This window comes from Rhipicephalus sanguineus, chromosome 8 (assembly GCF_013339695.2).
Source record: "Rhipicephalus sanguineus isolate Rsan-2018 chromosome 8, BIME_Rsan_1.4, whole genome shotgun sequence".
NCBI lineage: Eukaryota > Metazoa > Arthropoda > Arachnida > Ixodida > Ixodidae > Rhipicephalus > Rhipicephalus sanguineus.
This window is the reverse complement of record NC_051183.1, coordinates 157,425,813-157,453,328: the sequence shown is the minus strand read 5'-3', so window position 1 is coordinate 157,453,328 and position 27,516 is coordinate 157,425,813. Positions and strand designations below refer to the sequence as shown.

Below are 27,516 nucleotides of genomic sequence, written 5' to 3'. Positions count from 1 at the left end.
GCGAGGCATGTACCGCTACGTGCAGAAGTTCGTTCGATCCTGCATCGATTGTCAGCGCCGCAAAACTTCAACGCACCTGTCTCCGGTGGGTCTGAAACCTCTACCTTGCCCTGACTGACCGTTTGGGCGCGTTGGCATCGATTTGTATGGGCCACTTCCTCTGACGTCGGCTGGTAACCGCTAGGCTATCGTCGCTGTAGACCACCTTACGCGATACGCCGAAACTGCCGCCCTCCCAGCGGCTACAGCGCGCGATGTAGCCTCCTTCCTGCTCCGCCGGTTCATGCTGCGCCACGGACCACCCGAGGAGCTGCTGAGCGATCGAGGCCGTGTCTTCCTGTCGGAAGTCGTCGAAGCCATCCTCAAAGAGTGCAACGTTGTTCACCGCAAAACTACTGCTTACCACCCGCAGACGAATGGGCTCACGGAACGCTTTAACCGCACGCTCGGCGACATGCTCTCGATGTACGTCGCCGCCGATCACACAAATTGGGATTCCATTCTGCCTTTCGTCACCTACGCCTACAATACCGCACCTCAAAGCACCACTGGTTTGTCACCATTTTTCTTATTGTATGGCAGGCACCCGTCGCACACCATCGACACAATCCTTCCATACAAGCCGGATCGATCTGAGTGTGCGCCTATTTCTGCCACAGCCAGACTTGCTGAGGAGTGTCGCGAGCTTGCCAGAACCTTTACTACGCATGACCAAGAGCGGCAGAAGAGCATCCGCGGTGAGACCAACACTTCTGCACCCACGTTCCTACCTGGAGCGCTCGTATGGCTCTCGGTCCCTACCATTGCAACTGGCCTCTCTTCCAAACTACAGCCCAAATACGAAGGCCCCTACCGTGTCGTCGAACGCCCATCCCCGGTCAACTACCTGATTGAACCCATTGAACCATCTTCGGACATGCGCCGTCGAGGGCGCGACATTGTCAACGTGGAGCGCCTCAAGCCCTACCATGACCCGCTCATAGTGACCAGCTGTTAGGTCGCCAGAGGACTCCCTTTTCGTACCCGGGGTAATTGTAGAGAAGCATTGGAACACTGTAATGGGCCGTCCTCTCGAGCACCTTCTAGTGGGTCGCCCTCTTCGCCTCTTCTCTGGGAGCACGCCCCTCGTGCTCGTGCTCGAGAGAGTCTGCGAGGTTGCGCTCCGTCGTGACTGTCGTCGCTGTGCACCGTCGCCGTCAATCGCGCCGTCAATAAACACCTTTACAACATAAATACAAGAATATAGGCACTAGTGTATATCATGCCACCGCGCGATGCAGGTTCTCGACGCGGTGAAACAAAGGCTGGCTGCGCATGTTTCGGGAAAAAAATTTTTTTTCTGTTCAACTTTCCTAGCATAGTTTGCAGTTCTGGTATTTTTCAATTTTCCTGCGTATTTGTTGAAATGAACAGTGTAGCCTGAACGAAATCTGCAAAAATCCATAATTGTAGCCTCATTTGACCTCTTTCTCGCTCATATACCGACCTTCACATTTCACCATTTTTTCCTCCACTGAAAGGTTCCGACGGGGTTAAAAGATAGCGTAGAAAAATCGTTCATGTGTTGCAATAGGGAAGACACGTGGTGAAGATTTTCGTGGGATGCGACGGTCATCTTCTTCAGATCAGAGACACTCAAGAAGCCTTGAACCTTTTCCGTGGCATCACTGGCGGTGAACGAAGGCCTCGAAATATGTGTCGTCGACACCAACACCAATGCAAGCGCGGGACTTGAACGATTACCATGTACACATGGAGTGAGGCGAACTTGCTCATCTTCTCTTCAGTAACCTCCCTCCATAGATCCGTCCCTCTCACTGTATGTTGACTTTTCGAAAGTATGTATCCACGCATACTTATCTGTGTGGTTGCATATCTCTCTGATGACTTCTACGGTAAAAAACAACGCGGAGACGCCGCCGCGCAGCACACCAGAGCGTTGGGTCAAAGTCCGCTCCGCGCCGTCTTCGCGAAGAGAATTGCGCTCTTTCTGCAGCCGGCGCCAAATGCTCCCGACCGAATGAAGTTAACACATTGCAGATAACAGCTGTTATTTTAAGAACGCACCGGATACGTTTACATCGACGCGCGGCAGCGATAAAACGACCCGAGGAGAAGACGAAACTTACCGGTGGATAGCTGCTGATGTTCCGGGGAGGTTTGACGCACTTTCGCCGTCCGTACTGAAGCCTGGCGAATCGAAGTCGTCTTCCGTGTCTGTGGTGCTACCATCATCCAGAGATTCCCGCTCATATTAATCGGAATCCGTCGAAATTCGCCGTTTCTGTGGAGCACCCGCGAGCGGCGTCGACGCGAAGTCTGAAACAACGAGCGCTCACCTACCCGACTGCGAACGAGTTTAAAAATGTCCCCGCGGTGGAAAAAACAAACTCGCAAACAAAACTGATAAAAAACATGTTATTGTATGCCTTGTATTGCGTTAGCTGTCCAGAACGCTCAGAGAGTGCCAAAACTTGATCTTGAAATCGTCGATAACCTACTATCGATGGGAATAGGTGCGGTCACGAAAGTGTTAAACGGCAGAGATATGGCGACAGATGGCATAACCACTTGAACAGGTAGCGAAAAAACGAAGAAACAAGCGAGGAAGAGAGGCACGAGACGAGCACTTGTCTCGTGTCTCTCTTCCTCACTCGTGTCTTCGTTTTTTAAGCTACCTGCTCAAGTATGCAATCTTACAAAGTCGCCCACATTTCAGTTCTCGTAGGCATAACTTCTGCCCCGGTAGGCCTAGAGAATTAGTGCAGCTGCAAGTTGTGGGTATGCAGTCAAAGTCGGTTTCATTTCCGTTAAACAGCGAAAACAACTGCTTCAGGTCTGGTGGTGACAGGTGTGCCTTTCTAACGAACCCAGAAACCGATATGCACACATAAAGTCGATGGAGACACAACAGTGCAGATGCCGCACGCTTCGGAGACTTGGAGTCACATGACAATGACTGATGGTAACTGGTCACTATAGCGCAGAACGAAGCAAGTGGCTTCTGCTCTGGAAAACACGCTAAATTATGTGATGGTGTCAGTGATAGGTGTCCAGCCTGTGCTCTTAACATCTCAACAATTATATGAGTTTTGACATGCTATTGCCGTGCAAAAGCAATTGTCGCAGCTGTCGAAGAATATTCATACTTAGGGCTGTGCAGCGCTCACAAAAAGGGACAAGGAACAGAAGAAGTACATAGGACAGCGCTTGTCCTGTGTACTTCTTCTGTTCCTTGTCCCTTTTTGTGAGCGCTGCACAGCCCTAAGTATGAATCAATACTAACTCGCTCAATTTTCTCTTCTAAGTCGAAGAATATCTCGGAAGGCCCAGATGTTGACGAAGTACTCAGGCTTGCACGCTCTCTAATATAGGGATATTAGTCACGCTTATGTTGGACAAGGCAGAAAGACTATATCTGAAAAATCGAAGCGAAAAAGTTGTATATAGCTGAAGCATTCAGCACACGGATGATCCTCAAGATTTTCCTGCAATTCATAATTCACTTTAATAGATTCAATTCACTTTAATAGATTATCAATATAAATGAGCTTTTTTACTTAAGGAAGGAGACATGGGAGTCTAGTGGACTGAAATCGACTCTTTTCCGTTTACATAAACATTTACCGACCGTATATTGGATTCTATTTTGCATCCTTAATGATATGACCGGAACTTCAGGCAAAATGTCTATTTTTTCCTGGAGTCCGTTTCGAGCCTATTTAACATATAAGCACGAACTATGGGAAGGGAAGCGTTTTAATCAAACATTTATTGTGCCTATAGGTGCTTATTTCGAGGTTCGTGCCTATATGAGCTTTTCAGCGCCTAAAAATGCCTTTTCGCGTTCGTCGAGTACACGTTTTGCTTAAATCAGCTGTTCATATGGAGGAAAACAAGAAGCGTTTAGTGTGGCGATATTAACTACAACACGCGCATAGCGCGCTAGTAATATATTTTTCTTCACGTTTTTAGCTCCTGTTAAGGCGCGATTGTAGCGCGACGCGTAGGGTAGACAAGCGAATGCGCTGCGAGACGTCGGCGAAAACAGACCATAGTTCGACGCATTGCCACAGCCAACGTATAAATGGACTTGGCCGATGCGCTATGACGCATGTGACGCTTGCCAACACGCCGATGACGTCGGACTATAAACGCGCCTTTACGTGAGCGGGTCTAAAGTGCACCCCAGCGAGGCAAAGCGAGGCTAGCCTAATACTAGTCGCCCCCCCCTAATAGATCTCCTTCGCTTGGTTCGAGAGTAGTGCAGCACTGCGGTTGCATGAGCGAGGCTAGAGTGTGCTTTGTGAGCCAAAGGCACGGTGTAAGAAAGAGTTAGGTGCTGACACTCGCCGCTCCGCTTGAGGAGAGGGCGCGCGCCGATTGTGTTCGCCGATGACCTTGAGCCACGAGCAGTTTTCGCGGCGCGCGTTGAGATGGCGCTACGGTCAGGGGTCTCAGGGGCTCGCGCGGCGCTCATTGTGAAATTCGTGCGCAAAGAAAGACCTTCCTGAAAGCTTCGTGTGCATGACCTTCTGTGATTTATAAACGCCTTGCCCTGTGCCTGTGAGCCCTGTCAGTGCATTTGTTTTGCTAATTCGTGTATTGTAATTGAGTGCACGCTGTGTATGACGCCGAGTACCCTTTAGCGGCCTTGTCGCTGGCTGCGCCTCGAAATGGGCAAAGTCCCGAATTGCAAGTCGGGGCATAGGACTTGTGCGGAGCGTTCAAGGCTCCGCGTGAACCAGAGCGCTTAGATAAGTGGCGACGGGCGATTCCGAGAGCAGACTGAGTATTGGAGCCGCCTGACCATGTGTGCGCGGAGCATTTCCAGGAAGAAGCGATCTCTCCAAAATATCATGCAGAGTACAAGGGAAACGTCCTGTTGCACGCCCGAAAGAGACCTACGCTCTATTCGGATGCTGTACCTAGCAATATCGACGGCTGCCCAAAATACCTGACCGTGCAGCAAAGAACCAGGAAACCTCCGCGAAACGGCTGGCTCTGCTGCCACCTTCTCGGAAGCAACGGAGGCGAAAAGGTTCAACTTCTTCGGAAGTGCCTTACCCGACCGCTGAATGTACGCCAAATGTATTGCACGTACAGACAGCGACTCCACGGCATGGCGATGCTGACACAACGGGCACGCAACGCAAGAGGCCGCGCTTCGGCTTCAGCAGCGACGAGCCTCCTCCACGTGAAGAACAGGAGCCTTCTGAACACAACACTGACAGTGTGAGTGGCCTATGCGCTACCGACTCACGTCGTCGTCAAGCCGGAAAGGTATTTTTTGTTTTAAATTCAGATGCCACTTTTTGAGCTGCCTCATCTATGCCTATTACGACCAAGAAACATTAAATGTTGTAGAACAATCAATGAACAGAAATCATTGTACATACTACTTCTCTGATGCAGTTGCGTTTTTTTTTTTTACGTTCACGGTGTTCACGTGAATATAATCAGTTTGCCAGGGGTTGACCTTCGGGACCCAATGAAGTTCATCACACCATATCATGCAGCCCACATTGCCAGGGGCCAAAATGCAGCAAATGCGAGACGCTAACCGCAAAACTGGCAGGGTTCGGGTGTCGATTGAAGTTCTTAATAGAACGCGTGTAAGTTTCGTGGTACATTGGTTGAAACTTGTCTGACGAAGTTCTTTTTTCGTTCAGTTTGCTAAGAAACTAGAGCGCAACAGCGATATCCACACGCAGACACTCACACATACACACAAACACACACACACACAAACATGCACACACATACGCACGCACACATGCCCTCAAACACACGCACGCACGCATGCACTCACACACACGCGCGCACGCACGCACGCAATACGCACACACATGCACGCGCACGCACAAACGCACACACGCACATGCATACAGATAGGCACACATACGCACGCACGCACGAAAATGCACACACACGCGCACGCACATGTCCTTACACACGCACACATTCACTCACACACACGCAGACACACGCGCACGCACACAAACGCAGATGCATACAGACACGCACACATACGTATGCACGCACGCAAATGCACACACGCGCACGCACATGTCCTTACACACGCGCGCGCACACATGCACTCACACACACGCAGACACACGCGATACACACAAACACGCACACACATGCACGCGCACGCACACAAATGCACACACGCACATGCACTCAGGCGCGCAAACATACGCACGCACGTAAATTCACACACACGCACACACGGAGGCACATGCCCTGCGCGCACACGCGCACGCTCTCACGCACACGCAGACACACGCGCGCGCGCGCGCACGCAATACATGCACGCGCACGCACACAAATGCACACACGCACATGCACACAGACGCGCACGCAAATGCACACACACGCACGCACATGTCCTTACACACGCACACATTCACTCACACACACGCAGACACACGCGCACGCACACAAACGCACATGCATACAGACACGCACACATACGTATGTACGCACGCAAATGCACGCACATGCGCGCACGCACACATGTATTCACACACACGCAGGCACGCACACTATCGCCTTCCTTATCGCTAGCGTGTCTTCGCTCTTTGGTGGAAACTGCCTCAAGGTAAGCCAAACCGCAAACGCCCTCGAGCTGCTATCCTTCGAGTTGTTATCCTTATAGCAGCTGCCTCGAATTTTCACTCACGGCCGACGCTGCTTTTCTGATCAGAACCAAAGACGCTGACACCGACGTCGCCGACGCCGCCGACACCGGAATTTCAGCGAAAGGAGCTCTTTATGCGGTCGCGTCAAAATGCGACCACTCTCCAGACCAACGTTTGCTGCTGTCGGAACATTTTATATGACAAGAACGCTGTTGGGAAATAATCTTCCGATACAATTAAAAATCAATTTCGTTACTGCAGAATCTCAGTGTACTAATTTATTCACATCTATGTGCATAAGTATATCGAACGTAATAAACAAGCGAGGCTCCGCAGCAATAACCTACTACGCGCGGATCGGCGCCTTTCCCCAATGAGCCCCCGTCTGTTAGCGCCACCTGTCGCAGCCAAAGGAAACAGCCAAGGCGGCGAACACAATCTGGACGCGGCGCCGGCGGCAGAGTCATCACCTAACTTATTCTTACACCGTGGCCAAACGTAAGCTCGGCTAGCTGTGCAGCTTACACCCTACACGTCAGTTTCGTTGACGTTTATGTTCTTCATAACGGCAGCTGTCGGAAGTCTGCCGAGCAATGCCGAAGAAAAACACGCCGAAAAATGTCCTTGTCAGGCAATGGACCAGTGGATCGCAGCGCTATTTCCTCGATGGAGAAAAGGTATTTTGCCATCCATGTAGAAAGCAGGTGAGAAGACACTGGAAAGGTCAACAATATTTTGCGCTTGACGTCCACTCTGAAACACGCCTAGGCATAAAACTCCCAACATTCCTTAGGCAACTGCCAATTTAAATAACCCCTGAACCTGTGGAAATAACATGCATTTTGTGGTCATTTCACGGGCACTCAGATTCATTGTTTTGTTATTTTTATATTCGCATCTGTGAACTCGCATGCAACAGGAAATGTGCAGCGCATTCTCGGTCGGATACAAGCATAAGCATTTTGATTTTAAAATGCACGCTTGGGCTCGTGCTATCCAGCTTCGCTATCTAACAGCCGCAAGGGAAAAAACATGGCTGATCCCTCCGTCATAGGAATCGGTATAACACGAAAGTCAAACGCACAGAAGTAGTGCTCATTCTGTAATGATATATGAGAGCTTGTACAATGTCTATTCGTGTTTGGCAGCTATAGCACCGATTGACGTGGATGCTCCCATGTTGACGCCTAGTTCGTAGAGATTCTTAGCTTGAGCCGCAAACGCGCGCGTCCCGCTGCCCTCTGTCTCGCTCCACCAAGGCACGACAATCGCCCGTCGAAATCGTGTCCTTTCTGCAACACGTATTGCAGCAGTTTTGTTAGTCGGTGCTCTCGCAATTGAAGCAGTCGGCGGCGGAGAAATCCCGTTGGTGCATGTGGAAGCTGCACTACTCCGATGAGCCGGCGCACGCTCCCACGAAGCGAAAGGCAAAGAACATAACTGCGTCAAGGGTGCCTCGGCGACGCCAGCGCGGCCAGTATCCCTCGCTGATTTCGAGACGCTTTAACCATGACCTCCGATATCGCGTGCAATCTCGGAGTAAGCGCTGGTAGGTATCAATCGTGACGCATTACTTCTTTTCACCTCTCACAGACACGGGCACCACCCCCGCTCCGCCCCGCCTATCTACACCGCCAACAGAGAGCTCCTTGCGAGAGGGCATGTGTGAAAGATATAAGGCGCGTTCGTGCTGTGCCCTACATCTGCAATGCTGGCTTAGTTGGTTTAGCGTCGGGCGCTTACCGTCGCGGCCGCAGCGTCGTGGGTTCGATTCCCAGCAGCGGATCTTTTTCTTAGTTTCTTTCTTTCTCACCCGTTGGCGTCCACTTTACGAACGTCATGTCCGGTAACGGAAATACTTGGTGGACCCCAGCATAAAACACTTTCGTGTTGAGAAGTACAAGCGCAAGTGCACTGAAGAAGTTTCAAGTATTCAACGCAAGCTGGATGCAAAAGAGAAAACAACACCTGCCTTGGTATGCTCGAAACAACTAGAAAAAAATTACACCATTTCTTGCTAAAGGGGACCATGAGGCGTTGCGAAGCCGGAGCACTTGCACGATCGCGTTCCGCTGGCGTTCGTTGGGCATGCTACCGACCTCGCGTCTTGTCTTCCCTCTAGCCTGGACGTTAATTCTCACAGGGCGAGCGGGGAACGCGTTCGACAGGCGCGCGACAGGGCGGCAGCGTAGGAGAGGAGAGAGAGGGGGAGGGGACGCGCATGCGCTGGTGCTCATCGTGTCGTTGAGCAGATTTTCGGCATGTCTAGCCTGCGTGTCAGAGGAAGATTGGAGAGGGTGAGGGGAGAGGGGAAGTAGAGAGGAGGAGTGGAGAGGAGGTGTGTGGAGAGGGTATGCGCATGCGCAGTAAAGGTGGTCACGCCGCACACCACCACCACCGGTTTGAGCTACGCTATAAGATGCTTCGCATCTAAAACGGGCAGCGATACACTTTGTGAACTCGTCCTTGAGGGTACGTACCTATCCGGATACCACAACGACCGAGTACAGCTGCTCTACGCAGATGCGGCAGCTTATATGCACAAGGCTGCTGTACTTGTCAAGGTATTTTATCTAGAATTATTGCATGTCACTTGTCTTGCCCATGGGATTCACCGGGTCTGAAGAGCTGAGAAAGTCGTTCAGTCCTATTAACGAACTAATAGCTGCAGGCAAGGCAGTGTTCCTTAAAGGGGCCCTGCAACACCTTTCTTAGTTATATTGGAATAGTCTCATTATTGACGTATGACTCTTCACGAGTCATATGCCACAAAAATTTTTCGAATCCGTCAAGTCTAAGTGGTGTTACCAAATTATAGAGATCACATTCCGCAGCTTTCTCCCTCAACTCAACGCAGCGAGCGCGCGGAAAGCTGCGCGCGGCGTGAAGGGAGGGAGGGAGGGCGGAGGTGCAAGGAGGCGACGTCAGCGCCGGCGGCATTTTTTTTTTCATTTTTTTCTCGCTGGCGTCTCGGCGCAACCACGTGGTCTGTGGCGCCACTTCCGGTCGGCTCGCGCGGTCGTCGTCGAGCGGCGGAGCCCATGGCACCGTGTATCGCGCGTGCTTAAAAACTGCGAGTCGGTTTGGTAATGTTGGGTGTGCACCTCGAACTGCCGTAGTGTTTTCATCGCTCTGCCAACCATGGACGCAAACTTGCGTGCGCGTTTGGAACGAACGACAGATGAGATGGGTTTCGGCCCACACTCCGATACACCGCCTCTTCGCACTGCTCGCGCTTGAATCGTATTCAACACGGCAAAGCTGCGTGCACCCTTCTCCCAGTGGCGGTACTTCGATGCTGTTTGCTCTTCGAATGCGGGCGCATAGCGAGTGCGGGCTGACAACAAAGAACTACAGACTAGAAGAAAGGATCGTGGGGCATCGAGCCGGCGCGGACCCCTCCCCCTGCTGTCTGCAGCTACCGTGAAAATGCGAATCTGCTTGGTTGCTGTGTCGCGGTTTCTCGGGAACCTGAGACTACGGGGAGGATACGCCGAGGTACGGCTCGATGACATACTGAACAGACAGCGAACGGGACTCTCGCCATACAGCGAACACAGGTATCCTAAGCTAGCCGGCGCCAGCGCTGTTATCGGAGAAATGCTGCACCGCTGCCTCGGTCGGTCGTGAGAACGTGCCGACGATGCAGTTTCCAGCTGACGAGGCAACACTCGAACGGCTGCCACTCTCAACGGCAACCGGCGATGGTCAAAAGCACAGAAATATTCACGATTTTGGCACTGCACATGGTGAAGAAAACGCAACCACGCAACTACGAGCAGACGAGCTGTCGGTGAGACCGGAAGTGCTAATATTAATGTTTGTTCGGTGTTTTAACGGCATAACACAATATAAACATACATATTATCTACTTTTTGAACTCAAAATTAGCAACTAAGGTAATAATGAGGGTGTTATCGTGATTAAAACATCAGCCAATGGTGGAACTGCCGACAATCGCGTCATATATTGCGGACTAATACATCATTTGCCGAGAGAAGAGGGAGTGATTTTCAGCTGACTTTGAGAATTTATTGTAAATTCCAGGCCGCTCGCTTCGCTATAATATTTGGCTCGCGTGTTCTCGGGAGCCTCGTCTACCGATTGGCAGCGCTTTTTGACCCTGCTCAAAAACTGTTGCAGGGCCCCTTTAAGGCGTCTTCGCGCGTTCGTGCCTTTGAAGAGCAGTTGCCGGGTGTGCCTCTTCCACTAGAGCCTGTTGTTAGCCACTGGGGAGCTTGGCTGAAGGCAGTGGACTACTACAACAAACACTTCGCTGGTGTTAAGGCTGTTATTAACAGCTTTGCAGCGGACGAGAGCATCGCCGTGAGAAGAGCCCAGACTGTTCTACACCACAATACACTTGAATCTGACTTCGCATATTTGTGTGCTCATTTTACCTTCCTCGTAGAAAGCACACAGAAACTTGAAAGTTCGGGCACCACTCTGACTCGGAGTGTAGAGCTAATTTTGGATGTGCACGAAAGGTTCGCCACAGTCCCCAATGGACCTGTCGCTGACAGGGTCACCTCGAAGCCTAAATCTGTCTTGAACACGAATCCCCGATTTTATGTGCTAAACCAAGTGTCTAAAGTTCTGAGCGGTGCACATTCCAAGATTCCACGTGCAATTAGAGCATCAAAAGTGCCGGACTACAAGTAGGCTCCAATAACCTCAGTGGACGTCAAGCGTTCTTTTTCCGCATACAAATACTGACTGAAAGAAGGCACAATCTCAAGCCCGAAAACCTTGAGATGGTGTTGGCTTGCCACTGCTTTCATAGCCTTTCTCACAGTGTCCAATCACCCCAGCTTTCACCTAAATCTGTTCAAATGGTTATTCTTCTAATTCTTCTCATGAAAAAAAAAATAAAATGAACTTTTCGAAAGCACAATATTTCCCTGCTGTGTTTGTTAAGTCGAAGATTTGACCTCAAACACGCTGCTGAAGTAATTATGAATTGTGCCTCTATATGCCTAAAGGGTAGTTTTGTACGCCCATTTATGCCTTAATGACAGTTTTAGGGCCTATTATAGGCGCCTAAAACTTTGTTTTTTCGTGCCTGTGCCTCCGGTCTCTAGATATGACATAGCGTAACACACTAGGTTTGCTTTTTGTTGTACGAACAAGAAAACTACCATGTTCTTATATTGTTATACCGCAGACACTGGTATACAGTTGATGCTCTTAGCAAGGTATGCACTGAATAACAACCGTTGTTAGCCAGCGAACGTGGCTCGTGTTCCTCTGTCCTCGTGAGATGTGCACTGTTTTTAAGTGCTAAGCATTTCTTAGCGTACTAAAGGCCCCTTCAGCGGTTATATCTATCTATCTATCTATCTATCTATCTATCTATCTATCTATCTATCTATCTATCTATCTATCTATCTATCTATCTATCTATCTATCTATCTATCTATCTATCTATCTATCTATCTATCTATCTGTCTGTCTGTCTATCTATCTATCTATCTATCTATCTATCTATCTATCTATCTATCTATCTATCTATCTATCTATCTATCTATCTATCTATCTATCTATCTATCTATCTATCTATCTATCTATCTGTCTATCTATCTATCTATCTATCTATCTATCTATCTATCTATCTATCTATCTATCTATCTATCTGTCTGTCTGTCTGTCTGTCTGTCTGTCTGTCTGTCTGTCTGTCTGTCTGTCTGTCTGTCTGTCTGTCTGTGGCCGCCTGCTTAACTTGATATAGACCAAACATGGCACAAAAGGGCATGAGTGTATGGCTAATATGTCTGTCTGGTCATGACCCCCCTATGATGCAGGTGTCATGTCGGGTCAACGTCAATTGCGGTTCTAGAGTTGGCAACGCTTTTATAACAGTCAAATAAACGTTACATATGTACTCCTATAGCCCAGCAAGCTATATTGAAGTGTTGCTTGACCCCGAAGGAAGAGCCTAACGAATGATATTAACATCATCGCAACGTAGCGTGCACTAAGTTTCCATAAAATTGACATATTTGCTCTAATATGAGTGCTGACGTTGCGTAAGGCCACAAGTTACACACTTAAGCCTCAATGTAGCTGACGTGCCTGGTAAGCGCACAATGTGCACAAAGCTCCTCCTTTTACATAAAAACCTCAGTCCACCTCGCAACGCTTGGCTCAACACCAAAAGTTGCTGCATAGACAGCTACTCGCTGAGAGCTCCAGATGAAACCGATTCCCACAGTGCATGGGATCTGCTGAATTTTCGCCTTGTGATGATGACCGTCAAAGCAGCTAGAGAAATATTATTCGATACGAGGACTAATGGAAAAATGACAGCCGCATTCGGCATGTGCAGTGACGTTTTTATTGGCGTATGCGATCATTAACGGGTATGCCTATTAGCCGCTTCTGGTTTACTTCGGTTTGTTTGCGCTTTTCTAGCTAATACTTTTTCTAGACTTCGTGCTTATTTGAGTACGCGGAGCGTTGTTATAATTGTAGGGAAATAGATAGTCGAAACCTTGCATTGGGTTGGCCAACACTAATGTAACCTACCTTCTAAATGCTGCAATTATTAAACAACGAAATACAGTGCCCAGAAGCTGCTTCTCAAACGAGTTGTACTGGAATCCTTACATGGGCGCCGGATGGTACATGTTCGGAGAAAAGAAATAAGCGAATTCCGTGACCTCAACAGGGAAGGCCGAAGCGTTGCTTTTCAAACATTCTTTCGCAGGCGTGTTTCCTGTAACAGCACTCATGACTGGAGTGGCGGTCCAAAAATGCGGCTTCATCTCTGAAAACGCGACGGCCCTTGCTGACGATGGAGCCCAGCTATCCATTGAACAGTCGAGAAACGGTGTAGCCACCACGATTGCATTCATGAGCGGGCTTATTCAGGTGAGGTACCGCTGCAAAGTGCACAAGCCTATTTCCCGCTTTTACAAAACTTTAGCGTTTTTTTCTTACATTTTCATCATTCATTGGTACAATTACGCTACAATAGCGGTGAAACTGTACATGACAGCTTATGGCAGTGCGCAACAGAAACAAGGACGACAAGGCAGCATTAAAATAGACAGAAAACGGGAGACAGAGACGTGGCAAAACATTATATTTCTCTGTCGTTTCTTTTTATGCGTTCTGCCATAAGCTGTTATGCCTAACCAACTAACCAATTTCGTACCCGCCCAGGTAGCCTTGTGGCTATTGCCATTAGACCGGTTGGCGGCCATCATATCACCTGTAATGGCCGAAGGCTTTCTCACAGCAACTGCAGTCATGGTCATCGTCAGCCAGCTGCCGGCGGTCTTCGGAAGCGGTGCTCAGACTAGCAAAGGGCTTTTCGGTACTCCACTGGTAAGCAAAACTAGGACACCCTTGGCAGCAACGGTTGCTTCAGAGCATGCGTCTCCCGTTGTCTGCCGCCTTCAAAAGGCGTTGAGCCAAACTCCGGCGCCATTATCCGGGCATCCATAGTTGCGAGAGCGAAGCGAGACATTGGGGAAACCAGGAAAAAAGCCAAAAGTTTAGAAAATGAGGTCTTTGGCAGTCCACCCCTCGTACGGGGCCGCATTATATATTCTAGTTAGGGGCCAGAAAATTACAAAAGATATTTCTTCAGAGTTCTTAGTGTTTCGTCACACTGTCTCTGAAGCCGTCAGTGACAGTGTAATTTCAAGCGTGACGTTCCAAATGCAGATAGGGCACCCTACACTTGGTCTTTTAAACGCCAGTTCCACGCCTACGCTCTTTTGAATGCCTACGGTGGGCGAGTAAACGGCGTTCTGCCAGATGTAATCGTGTCGACAACGGTTTCGCGGTGCTCGTTGCCGCCTTCTCCGAGAGAAGGCGCCACGTTGCGTGCGACGCACCAGCCTGGTGTCACGTCATGGCCGCACGCGCTAGGTAAAGCACAAGAATTATCTCACGCAATGACAGCAAACAATGGTGTTCATACGGAGAAGTGCATGGTGTAGTGTGTTTTTCGTGGGGTGTGCGCTTGCAAACGTGCTCAAGCACGTGGCTAGTATAATATCGAACCAATCTGCCTTGTCATCAGCCATTTCATGCTTACATCTACTCTCGATTATGGGATAGCCAGCCATCTTTTTTTCAAAATTGCTAAGGAAGGTGCGCCTAACCTTGCACATCGACGTTCTTGATGGCAATTAGGCTATTAGCCTACATATCACACAGGTATACTTAACAAGTACTTATTCAAAGAATAAAGCACTTGTATACTACGTCGATTACTGCTTAAGATGAAGGGAATAGAAAGCACTTTTCTTTATTGACCTTATGAAGAATCATGACATGCATTCTGAAACAACCATGGTTTGAGAAAGGTACTTGTGTACACTGTAGCGAAACTTTCCCTGCTTTCTCTACATTCAGAAAATTGTGGTTCATGAACAGCGGTGTCAGTGCCTCGAAGCTAAAGATTACGTCACATTATGGAGAAATAGCACACATGCAAATGCTGTCGCGTACAAAAAATTCGGCAGATACTACGCAATCTTGGAATCCATGTAATGCGAAGCAGCCAGCAAAGAGCTGCATACAGCGCCTTGTTTGTCTTTGAGGCAAATGAAGTCATTGATATCATGACATCTAGTCCACTATATATTGCATGTTTGTCATGCATGCTTGCGTACATGTACAATATGGTATATACCATGATAATGAAACCTATATTCTGGAATATACAATGCATGACCTGTCGTTTATGTTCTTCACGCCATACCAATTTTGGTATATATCCAGTTAACAAAACAGCCGGAAGTGCACGAAGACGGTGTAATGTAAATAATGCCATACATGACATGAATGTCTTGATTTGCACGTTAGGACCTGTCGCTTATGTTCATACATACATGTCGCGGAGTACCAATTTCGGTGCATATCAAGCTAGCGAAACGGTCGCCAGCACACCATGCGCATGACATCTAAGTCATGTCGTACACGGCATGCATGCCATGATTTTCATGTTACCACCTGTCATTATGTTCGCCGTACAGATACGTCCCGCAAAACCAATTTTGGTGTATATCAAGTAGCGAGATGGTCGCGACCTCACCATGAGCGTGTCATGTAAATTATGCCCTACATGACATGCATGTCGCGTGACACCTGTCATTTATATTTGTCATACAATCACTTTACGCAATACCAGTTTTGATGCACATCAAGCTAGCGAACCGACCGAGAATGCACCATGAGTGTAGCATGCAAACCATGCTGTACATGAAATGCATGTCATGATTGTCATGTTACCACATGTCATTTATGTTCGTATTACAGTAATGTCGCGCAATACCGAATTTGGTGTATAATCAAACTAGTGACCCGGCCGCGACCGCAACATGAGAGTGGCATGTAAATCATGTCTTACATGACATGCATGCTACTATTGTCATATTACCACCTACCATATTGTTCGGCGTACAGACACATCCCGCAAAACCAACTTTGGTGTATATCAAGCTAGCGAGACAACCGTGAGCACACATGAGCGTGGCATGTAAATCATGCCCTACATGACATGCATGTCATGACTGCCATGTTTCCACCTGTCATTGATGTACTTCATCCAATCATATCTCGCAATACAAAATTTACATGTCAAGCTAGCAAAACGGCTGCGAGCGCACCATGAGCATGGCACGTAAATCATGTCGTAGATGACATGCATGTCATGATTTTCATGTCACCACCTGTTATTTATGTTCATCATACAGCAATACTTTGCCGTGGCAATTTTGGTATATATCCATTTATTTAAACAGCCGCGAGTGCCTCGAAACCATGTCATGGAAATCATGCTGTTTATGACATGGGTGACACTATTTGCACGTTAGAACCTGTCTCTCATGTTTGTCATAGACTCATCCCACCGTATCAATTTTGGTAGATATTGCCACGCGCGCTTCTTTTGCTATGTCCGTGTAACTGGTCCGTTGCACGTGTGATCGCTGTCTTACGCGGGCGGCGCCAGAATATCCGGGAACATTCCAAATTGTAGTAGATCATTTTGTCAAAATTGCGCTCATGACGCGAATAGTCAAGATTATTCCAGAGCTTGCGCAACCACCGGTGATAAGGCTAGAAAGTTCGATGCATAAAAGACGTATAAAAGATGTATAAAAGACGCCGCGTCCCAGCAATGATCAGTTTTATCGAAGACCGACGCTGTGTTCGCCCCTATCAGTGCACGGTGTACGGACGAGAACACAACATGTGTTGTGTTTTCATCTGTTGTCGTTGCCGTTTCTACTGCTTTACATTGTCACTTCATCAGCTGCTGGCTTAGGTTTAATGGATTTTTGTTCCGTGTTGCATCACCTCTTAGGCGCTGCTGCTACAACGTTCTCTCGCAGACCATCTACTACGTGGCGAAGAGTATACAACACAGTACCCTGGCCACCTTACTGCTCTCACTGGCCGCATTTGGGCTACTCATCGTCTTGAAGGGAGTCATTGCTCGCCAAATGAGGCGTTTCACAGTGGTCCCTCTCCCATCAGACCTCGTTTTGGTGAGTCATAGACTGCTTGATAATTTGTCATTTATACAGTGGCCTGCTTTATATCTGCAAAGAAGTATTCATGTTCAGTTCAGTAATTCTGGTGGCAAAATTATTTTGGTTGTAGGTTACAACAAACAAAAAAGTGCTACATTGTGTAGTATTTATTAAAGGCACGCTCTAGATGGTATTGCACACCCGCTCGAAACAAGTACGTTGGTTAAGCTGGCAACTGAATTTTCTGCATTATAAAGAGGAATTTTATCATCATTTTATCGCTGGTTCCTAAAAACCAAGCCGGGCGTGGTGAACCTCGATATTAAAGATGCTTCGCTTTCATCGTCTTGATGATTACCGCAGTTCAGTACTGTGCATATTAACTTAAGATGTTTCTGAACGTTTAGTATCCTTTGAGTTCAAGATGTACAAGTATGTTCAAATATGTAAACACATCAATTAGGAACGAAAAAATAAAGCTATGCAGTTACACTTACATCACTTAAAACTCCTTTCCGCTCTTTGAAAGGCACTAAGTATTTGGAATACGCCTGACATGAAATAGAAAGCCGTCGCTTCTGTGGGTGCCACTTTGTTTGACGCAAAGCCTTTGGGGCAAGCCTTGGGGCTCCCGCTAAGTTCTAGAAATAGCGTCCCCAATGCAAAACCCAGACGCTGTCAGGGTCTCGCGCATGCGCAGCGGCCTCGACGTTATTTCATTAAGGTCCGAAAGCGATTGGGGCCCCTATGCGAAAACTCCCTGGTGACTGATTTGACGTCAGTTTGAACTTTATTTGCGCTGCTTGCAAACGTACGAAAATGCCTGTTATATAACAGTATGAATGCGTCACAAAATCAGAAAAAGACTTTGTCACTTGGCTCGACAAGATTTTTCACTTGGCCCCGTTTTTGCAACACATTGCAACACACGTAAGGGGAATATGTTGTCACAAAGAGTAAACGATCGCTCATTTCTACAGCATAGTGAATATCGCGAAAGCAATTACGTAGCATGGATCATAAGGTTTCCTAATTTCTAGAAATAGCCTGCCAAGTACAGCTGCTTCACTCAATAAAATAGATTTATTAACGAATTAGATATAATTAGATATAAATACAATTAACGCACAATGAAGAGCGATATTTTTCCCGAAAAGCAGCAGAGCAGCTTTTACAGTTTTGATGATGCATATAACTTTATTGATATCTATAACAGTACCACTATTGTCTTATTGCTAGATTAGCAGCCTTGTTACAGGTGAACTAAATAAAAAAAATAGCAGACCGCTTCAGAGTGAATTTTTGTAGAGAATTAGGATACCGTAGTCTTATTTGAATGGTAACTTGAAGCACATGGGTAAAGGTCTGGGCGAGTTCTTAATAGCTTGTGATAAATATTTTTTGAGAAACACCTAAAAAAACGAGCACTATGAAAAGGCTGTCTTTCTAGTCCTCGTTTTTTAAGTGGTGCGCAAGCAAGCGCTATACAGGGTGTTTCAAGAAATGTGTCCAACCTTTTCAAAAAATCAGGAAAATGCGATATTTGCTCGGGGCTTTCAGAATTGCTTTTTCTGTAGCGACAGGAATCTTAAGGTAGTTAAGGACATCATTTAGGACAGTAATTAAGAAAGTTACAACAATTAACTTTTTAATTAGTGGAGTTAGGTGATTGTGTCATATGGGAGAATTGAAGTTCTTCATGCGAGGAACCCATCCGAGCTTTGAGATTTCGAAAAAGCGTCCTCTAGAAATTGTTGTGGCGTAATGAAATTCAACGAAATGCAACGGCTTTCAACAGCGAAAGCCATCGAATTCGATTGAATTTCATTACTTCGTAATTATTACTAGAGGCCGCTTTTTCGAAATCTCAATGTTGGGATGGGTTTGTCGCACGAAGAACTTCAATTCCCCAATTTGACACAGTCACCTAACTCAACCAGTTAAAAAGTTAATTAACTTAACTTTCTTAATTACTGTCTCAAGTCATGTCTCTAACCATCTTAAGATGCTTAGCGCTGCAGAAAAAGTCATTCACTCATTTTGGACGTCTCAGAAGAATATGGCAGTTGCGTTCTTCCATGTTTCTGTTTAGGTTTCGCCATTGAATTTGGTTGAATTTCATTACTTCGTAATTGTTACTAGATGCCAGTTTTTCGAAATCTCAAAGTTGGGTTGGGCTTCTGGCATGAAGACCTTCAACTCGCCCATTTGACACAACCACCTAACTCCACTAATTAAAAAGTTAATTAATTTAACTTTTTAATTACAGTACCAAATAATTCCTGTAACCATCTTAAAATCCCTGCCACTACAGAAAAACCAATTCTGAAGGCAGCAATCAAATATCGCATTTTCCTGATTTTTTGAGAAGGTTGGACACATTTCTTGAAACACCCTGTATAGAAGCCGATGTCAAAAATACAAGGCTTTATTTTGTTCGTGCCAGTCCGTTTATTGTGGTGCAGTGTTCCTAAAAGTAATAAATGGTAAAGATATTGTTGTTTCTGGTTCTTACTTTGAAGCACAGAATGTGTCGCTTAGTTCATTTCACCATTTCCTAGAGCGGAAGCAAGCATAATTTTTTGAATTATAATAATAATATCTGGGGTTTAACGTCCCAAAACCAATTTCTTTGAATTACATTAATGAGAGATGGCAAAACAGTTTAGTGCTCTACTCTTTCAATTTCAAAATTTTCTGACCTCACATAAAGAACAAAAGCAAGTCCTTAGCTTATGGATGACACCTCTGTACACCTGTGTCTCCTATAGACTGAAAACTTCCCGTAGAGATTCAAGAAGCGCTTGTGCTCTTTGAGTGGAGCTCGCTTTCGCTGTCCCTTTCGGTACAGATGAACATACTGCTTAAAAATGATTTCTTGAATTACGTTTTCGTTAAACTTACATTCCTGCAGTCGATGTAGTTCGCACATGTCAATTGAACAAAAAGAGCTTCTTCAGCCGTTGTTGCCTCTTCCTGAAAATTCTAACCCTGCTTTCTTCAGGTCACTGTGGCCACGGCAGCTTCTCATTTCCTAGAGCTTGACGTCAAGCACAGCGTGAAAGTTGTTGGGCATATAACATCAGGGTGAGTTGCACAGATCTATGTGTGAGGTCGGGTAAACGGTGAGACAGCGTTGCTTCGCATGTCTGGCTTCAAACTGCTATCGAGAAAGTTTTGTCATCAAGCAACGTAAATTTTCAACGAAAAAAAGCTGATGCCACAGTACCTAAACTGAATCACATGTGAATTCTTAAAAGGACTGAGCGCTGGGCGAGTTGGGCGAATTGTTAAAGGACGCAGGATATGCGAGCGTTGGATATGTTTCCAGATGTATCATACAGGTGCGTATATAGTTGGCCTTGTCGGTTTTACAAGGTTCAACGAATAGCGCAAAATTGACAGGACAACAGAAGAAGACGCACACAGCGCTGGAAGTGACACGAGCGTTTCTTTACACCTCAAGGTTGTTAAGGTTCAAGCGTATCTCAATGACGTTGGACAAAGAGAACTGAAAGACAGCGTATTCTTGAAAACCATGCTTGCTGCGAGACTATCACAAATCTCTTTTTCCGTCAGAATCACTCTTCCGATTCCCGCAGTGTCTGGTGTGCTTGTTGGTGTGCTTGTCGCAACTAAAATTAGAAAATCAACTAAAAGTTTATTTCTTTAAAATAAAGCTTTCGTTGCTAGTCTGCGCCCGTATTTGTCGTTCGTTGCTCCTCCTCGTTTTTCACGCTGTTTATTTTGTTAAGGATGGAAGCACACCAACTAGACTAACTAACCGGTCTGACACACCTCACCAATTTGAAAATGTGCGACAAATATACTTCATTACTATGACCGTTTTCTTCAAGAAATACTCGAAGCAAGCATGAACGCTCTGACACCGCTGTTCGGACAAATTGGGCATGTTGCCGGTGTAGTTCTGCTCACAGACTCTATCGTAAAAATTTGCATTGTTTCTGAAGCTAATACATATCTCAGTTGCGCCTTAATTGGAAGCAAAATGAAATAATTCTGTGCGAGTTTTGGGATGTCGAGTCTAGCGAAGGGCGAATCCCGACATAAAACGTAACGATTGCATATTCAACTAGCAGCAGCATCGGGCGAGCATTCTGCCGCAACGCACGTCGGGGTAGTGCAGCAATAATAACCTTCCGGGCTTAGCAGCCTGGTTGTGTAGCCACCGCTGGTGACGTATGCCTCGGGTGACGCTGCGGTGGCGCTGTGGCTTATCGGAATGCAATGAAGCGTGCAGCCGTGTCATGCCGGCCTGAATGATTGCGAGGTGGAGGCTTCGCGCAATTATGCGCAGATTGCGTCACCACATCACTACCCCCTCCCTGCCCCTCCTCTGCGGAGTGGAAAACCCTCAGGGCTTGTAGAAATCTGTGAAGGGTACCCGAAGTTCATAGCGTGTCGTGAGAGAAGCGCGCTGCGACTTCGGGGGTTGTGGATAGACGCCTGTGGATGGACTGGCATTTCCTGATCCGTCAGAAACGATGTATGCTGGCTTCAGCCGGTCAATAGAAACGCGCAAGTCGTTGCCGTTCACGCGCAGGGTAAAGTTTTTGTCATCGCGATGGACGACCAAGTAGGGCCCATTGTTGGGCGGCTGGAAAGATCTACGGACGGTGTCGCCGCGGAGGAAAGCGTGCGTGCACGCTGCCAGATCCTTGAAAACAAAAGGTGCAGGCTTACAGTGGTGAGCTGCAGGTAACGGGCGGAGGGCGGCGATGGTGCGTCGGCGCCGGGCGACGAAGTCGGTGGGATCTGACGTCGCGGTGTTAGATGGCATCGCAATGAGAAATCCCCCTGGGAGACGGAGTGGTTCCACGTAGACGAGCTCTGCTGGTGTAGTCTGAATGTCCGGCTTGAAGGTTGCGCAGAGACCTTGGGTGACCGCGGGGATGGCCTCGGGCCAGGTTGAGTCTGGGTGGCATATGATGGCTGCTTTGAACTGTCGGTGTAAGCGCTATATCATCCCGTTGGCGCAGGGGTGGTAACTGGTCGTCCTCAAGCGCTCAAACCCGAAGGTCGGGCGGAGGAGCCTGAAAAGATGCGATTCGAAATGTCGTCCTTGGTCGGTGGTGTCGCGGCGAGGGGAGCCACAGCGAGCATCCAGCCGACGAGGAAAGCCGAGGCGACTTCCTCTGCGGTGATTCCCTCAAGGGGTCATACCTCAGGTCGTCGAGTATTCCGATCGATGCGGTGAGCAGTGGCGATAGGGTCCAGCTGGGGGAAAGTTCTTATTATGTCGAGGTGGACGTGTTGAAACCGACCAGAGGGCTGAGGGAATCCTCCGTGTGGTTGTGCGACGTGCCCGGTAATATTAGCGCGTTGGCATTGAATGAAAGAGGCGCCCAGGTGCGGCAATCCCGCGGCATGAAGGGCCGGACACAGCGTCGGCCACGAGACGCGTAGAGGCCCCTATGCCGGCATGGATGAGGTGCAGCTGGTTGAAAAGGCCACGGCGTCGGGACACGGGCACATAGGGCCTGCTTCGTCCTGTCGACATGTCGCAGTAGATTGTGGTCGTCGACTCAGGTATGGGGACTTGTAGCTGTAGTGAGTACCCGCCCTTAAGAAGTGGCTGCAGTTCCGCGTCCGTAGTCGGAGCCTCGGCGAGGACGTCAGCTGTTGTCTGCGAAGAGCCGATAGCTGCCACACGTGAATGTGCGTCGACGACCACGTTGTCTTTCCCGCTGATGTGTACGACGTCGGTGGTAAACTGGGCAATGAGCGAGAGCTGGTTCTGCTAACTGGCGGGAGTTTGTTGCGCCGTTGAGGGAAGGCGTGGGTGAGAGGTTTGTGGTTGGTGTAGATAGTGCAGTCTTGTGCTTCAAGAATGTGGCGAAGGTGTTGAACTGCTTCGTATATTGTCAGACGTTCTCTGTAGTTAGCTGGCGAACTCGTTGGGACGGTGGTCATGGTTTTGTCGGTGGAACTGGCCGTTGAAGATGTCATTTTGCGAGCCGAGAGTTTCTTAGAGAAGAACGCCAAGGGCTGCCAGGTGTTGTCTACACGTTGCATGAGAGCGGCGCCGACGGCGAAGCCAGAGGCGTCCGTGAAGCGTCCCAAGGGATCTTCTGGTTGGGATGGGAGAGAAGCGTGGCGGTGCAGACAGCAGCTTTGCATTCTTCGAAAATTTTCGCTGAAGTCGTTGTCCAAGTGACAGGTTGGTTTCCTCGTTGACCAGCCAAAGCATCATGTAGGAGAGCCTGCTAGTCGGCGGCGTACGGCAAGAAACGCCTGTAAAAGTTTAGCAGGCCGTGGAAACGGCGAAGGTCTTTAGCGGTGGTTTGTTGAAGGTAGTTTTGCAGGTCTCAGATGCTTTGAGGCAAGGAGTGGAAGACTAGCGGTTGTGCTGTCTCTTTCTATGTCGTCCTGTGTGCGTGTTCGCTAGCAATATGGAAGCTTTGAGGCAAGGCTCCAGTTCCCTCTGTTCAATCTTAATCGCCGAATAAATGGACGGCTGAAACGCCGAGCGTGCTGTGATGGACATTGACGAGTTCGCCGTGGTCATCGAGGCGTTGGAATAGTAGACGAAGGTGCCTGTGTTGATCTTCGACGTTACGGGAAAGTGCCAATATATTGTCAAGATAGACGTAGCAGAAGTCGTGTCCGCGGACGACTTCGCCGATGGTGCACTGGAAGGTTTGCCAAGCGTTTTTTAGGCCAAAGCTCATGAAGGAAAACTCGAACAAGCCGAAGGAGGAATGCAGTTTTCGGTACGTCGTCCGGACTGACGGGTGTCTGCGTGCAGAACTTCACCAAGTCTAGCACAGAGAAGACGTAGTATCCGTGAATGCGACGGGTGAAGTACTTCATATGGTGGACAGAGTACCTGCCCGGGATGGTGCATGCGTTGAGGGCACCGTAGTCCCCACAGGGCCGCCGGTCTTCTTCGCTACAAGGTGGAGTGGCGAGGCCCATGGGCCATCAGAGCGGCGAGCGATTCTTTTGCGGTGCATGCCTCGAACTCTGCTTTAGCTGTGCGCATGCGCTCAGGGGCAAGGCGACGGGTGCGGCATAAAATCGGGGGTTCTGAAGTGGTCTGGATGTAGTACACGGTGGCGTGCTGCACTTTGCGTGGCAGCCCGCTGGGGCGCGTCAAACCTGGAAATTCAGCATGGATGTCGTGGTATGGCGAATGATTTTCAGCGCTGAGCTGGTGAGTGGTCGTTCTCTGACATTTTTTTATTCATATACCCTAAAGCCCATTCGGGCATTACATAGGTGATTTTGAGACAGTTATATGAACAAACTTGCAAATACGACCATTGGTAATACACACTGAAAATAGTAAACAATATAAAACATACAACTATTAACAAGGCCGGGTGCAAGAAGGTTCGTAACATATAAATCACATTGTTAAGACAAACTTACAAAATCAAGGATGCTAAATAGAGCGAGATAAAAAAAAACACTCCAATTATACACTGAAAATTAAAATTCAATGAAAATTGAGCTGAAAAAATCGATTTGTACAATGAAAAGGAAAAGAAAGAACTTGTATATATACATACATGTGCATACCCACATGTATAGGCTAGTCATACATTCAAAAAAATCTTCAAGTTATAAACAAAAGGGTCATGATCAATGATCGAAGCTATGTCCCTCGGTAGTGCGTTCCAGTGATGTATGGCTAGAAGTAATGTTGAATAATTGATACGTATTAGTGCGTGCAAAGAAAGGCTGTACTTTGAGTGCGTGATCAAAACGCTGGGAAATATTATGAGGTGTTTTAATGTGAGCTTCACAGAACCGGGGTTTACTATGATAAAATGTGTGAAAATGTGACAACAGTGCTAGTAGTCTGCGTTTTTGAAGAGAGGGCAATGAAAGTGGGTCTTTGATATCTGTAATGCTATAGTTGCGCGAATATTTCTTGGTGATAAATTTTGCCGCTTTATTTTTTATCAATTCTAGTTGATCGATCAGATATGATTGGTGTGGGTTTCAGATGATGGATGCATATTCTATCTTTGAACGGACAAGTGTGGTGTATGCTAACAATTTGGTGGAAGAGTTCGCCAAGTATAGGTTTTGTCTAATGAAGACAAGTGTTCTGGATGTCTTACTAGTTGTGATATTAATGTGCTCGTTCCAAGTTAAATCAGAAGATAAATTAACTACGAGATATTTAAATGTGGATACTTTTTCAATGGGGACACCTTGAATTTCGTAATGGCTTAGTACTGATTTAGGTGCTCTTGTGAAGGTCATGGCCTTAGTTTTAGAAGCGTTAATTTGCATTTGCCACTGGTGACACCAACATGCGAGTTTATCGAGATCCGACTGTAATGACTTATTATCTTGGACGTTATCAATTCGTCTGTAGATGATGCAGTCGTCTGCAAATAACCTCATTGTAGATGATAAGATATGTTCAATGTCGTTGATGTAAATGAGAAACAAAATTGGTCCCAGGACCGATCCCTGGGAAACACCAGACTTTACAAGCGAAAGTGAAGATGTGTGCCCATTCACACAGACTGATTGGCTACGGTTGGTTAGAAAATTATTTATCCATTTTACGATTGGCGAAGAATGTCCTGTGGTCGCGTCGACGAGACAGTCGTGGCGGCAGTCCGGAAGGAGGTTGTAGTGTACCAAAAATCTGAGCCGATGATTGGCTCGGAGACGTCGGCGATGGCGAAATTCTAGTGGAGGTCATGCTTACGTTTTTAAGCTGGATGTGCAGGCGGAGCGAGCCGTACGTCTTGATTGTGAACAGGTTCGCCGCGCTGAGCTCGAAAGACGTCGGGGGACGCGGACCTCGAAGATGGGCTCGCGGGTAGGAGCAAATGTCGGAACCGCTGTCGACAAGGAGCCGCTGCTTTGTGATTTGCATCCTTGCAGCAGCGCTAAAAGACAGAGACGAAGAAGAAACAAACACACAGGACGAGCGCTGACTCGCAACTGAAATTTTTAGTTGAAAAGATCAACCAAGAAAACAAGCAAAACAATGAAAGACAAGGAAAAACGTGTGCAAAAGCGAAAAGGGGGTAATCTAGACGCTAACATAAGGATTACTTCAAAGAACATGTGTTCAGCAGAAAATAAAACTCTTTTTTCCGTCAGTGACAATGATGCCTGACTGACACATGTGTCACCCATTCTTTTTATATGGAAGGCTTCTATCACCTCTCGAGTGACCTTGCATTTCTGTGAGGACAACACTTTTGTATCTGAAAACACTGGAGAACAACAACACGTGCAGCAGTGCGACGCGAGACATCCGATTTCTTCAGCGACTGCTTATGCTCCTTTAAACGCACATTTAAATATGTGCTTGTTTGCCCCACGTAAGAATTCCAACAAGTCTTGTCTTGTCTTGTCCTCACACAAATGCAAGGTCACTGGAGAGGTGATAGAAGCCTGCCATATCAAAAGAATGGTGATGCATGTGTCCGTCAGGCATCATTGTCACTGACGGAAAAGGAGTTTTCTTTTCTGCTGAGCACGTGTTCTTTGAGGTAAGGCTTATTTTAATGTCTACATTACCCCCTTTTTTTGCTTTTGCGCACGTTTTTCCTTGTCTTTCATTGTTGTGGTTTTCTTGGATGATCTTTTCAAATAAACTTTTCAGTTGCGAGTCAGCGCTCGTCCTGTGTCATTGTTTCTTCTTAGTCTCTGTCTTTTAGCGCTGCTTCAAGGATGTATTTGCACCAACTAGCCCACATTTCTATCCTGTTGCAATTTTTGATTTGGTCGTTGATGAAAATGCCACGGCCTCCAGGTTGGCACCTTGCGGCCGTCTCTACAAGCTGCCCTTGGCGTTTCCCTCATGCCCAGCGGAGCAGGGTGGTCGACATTGTCGGGCTCTTTCCCCGAAGGATCGATGGTAGTAACACCAGCCGTCCTCGGCAGGACGCTGCGACGAGGCGGGGTTATTATCACGGCTTTGCAAGTGGTCGCGTGGGCGCGTCAGAAGGTGTCAATCCAGGTGTCGTTGAATGGAGCAAACGCGCGAACGCCTACGCCTAGACGGCAATTTGTTTTCACGGTTTCCTTTTTTTCTCTTTAGTTGTGTCAGTGCTATGGCACTTGGCTCTTAGCTAATATCCTGTGCCGCGTACTCCAATGCGTGCGGTGTCTTTTGTACACGTTCTGATGCCGCTGTAGTGTCGTTATCGAAGTTTCTCTTGCGTTGTGCGTCGTTACGAAGTCTGAAGAATGCAAGAAAAGGGGTTGCTTGGCGTCTCGTGGCTTTCACACATCGGCGATTTGAAGGACTTCGTCGATGCAAGTTTGACTTACATGCAATGAGATTGACTTATATGCACAGAAGATGCTAACAGCTATAGCACCACCGGTACCGATGCTGGATCTAACAGAGCAAGCATTCACTTAACAGAAGCTAC

General features: G+C 47.6%; 1 protein-coding gene across 1 annotated transcript in view; it reads left to right on the top strand.

Annotated features, from left to right (window-relative positions):
* Window positions 1-27,516, top strand: part of LOC119403632 (solute carrier family 26 member 6) — a 133,146-nt gene that overhangs the window by 40,755 nt on the left and 64,875 nt on the right. The window contains exons 4-7 of the mRNA XM_049418378.1: window positions 13,354-13,517; window positions 13,812-13,976; window positions 16,997-17,152; window positions 20,142-20,224. Coding sequence (XP_049274335.1) covers window positions 13,354-13,517; window positions 13,812-13,976; window positions 16,997-17,152; window positions 20,142-20,224 — 568 coding nt within the window. The remainder of the gene's footprint in view (window positions 1-13,353; window positions 13,518-13,811; window positions 13,977-16,996; window positions 17,153-20,141; window positions 20,225-27,516) is intronic.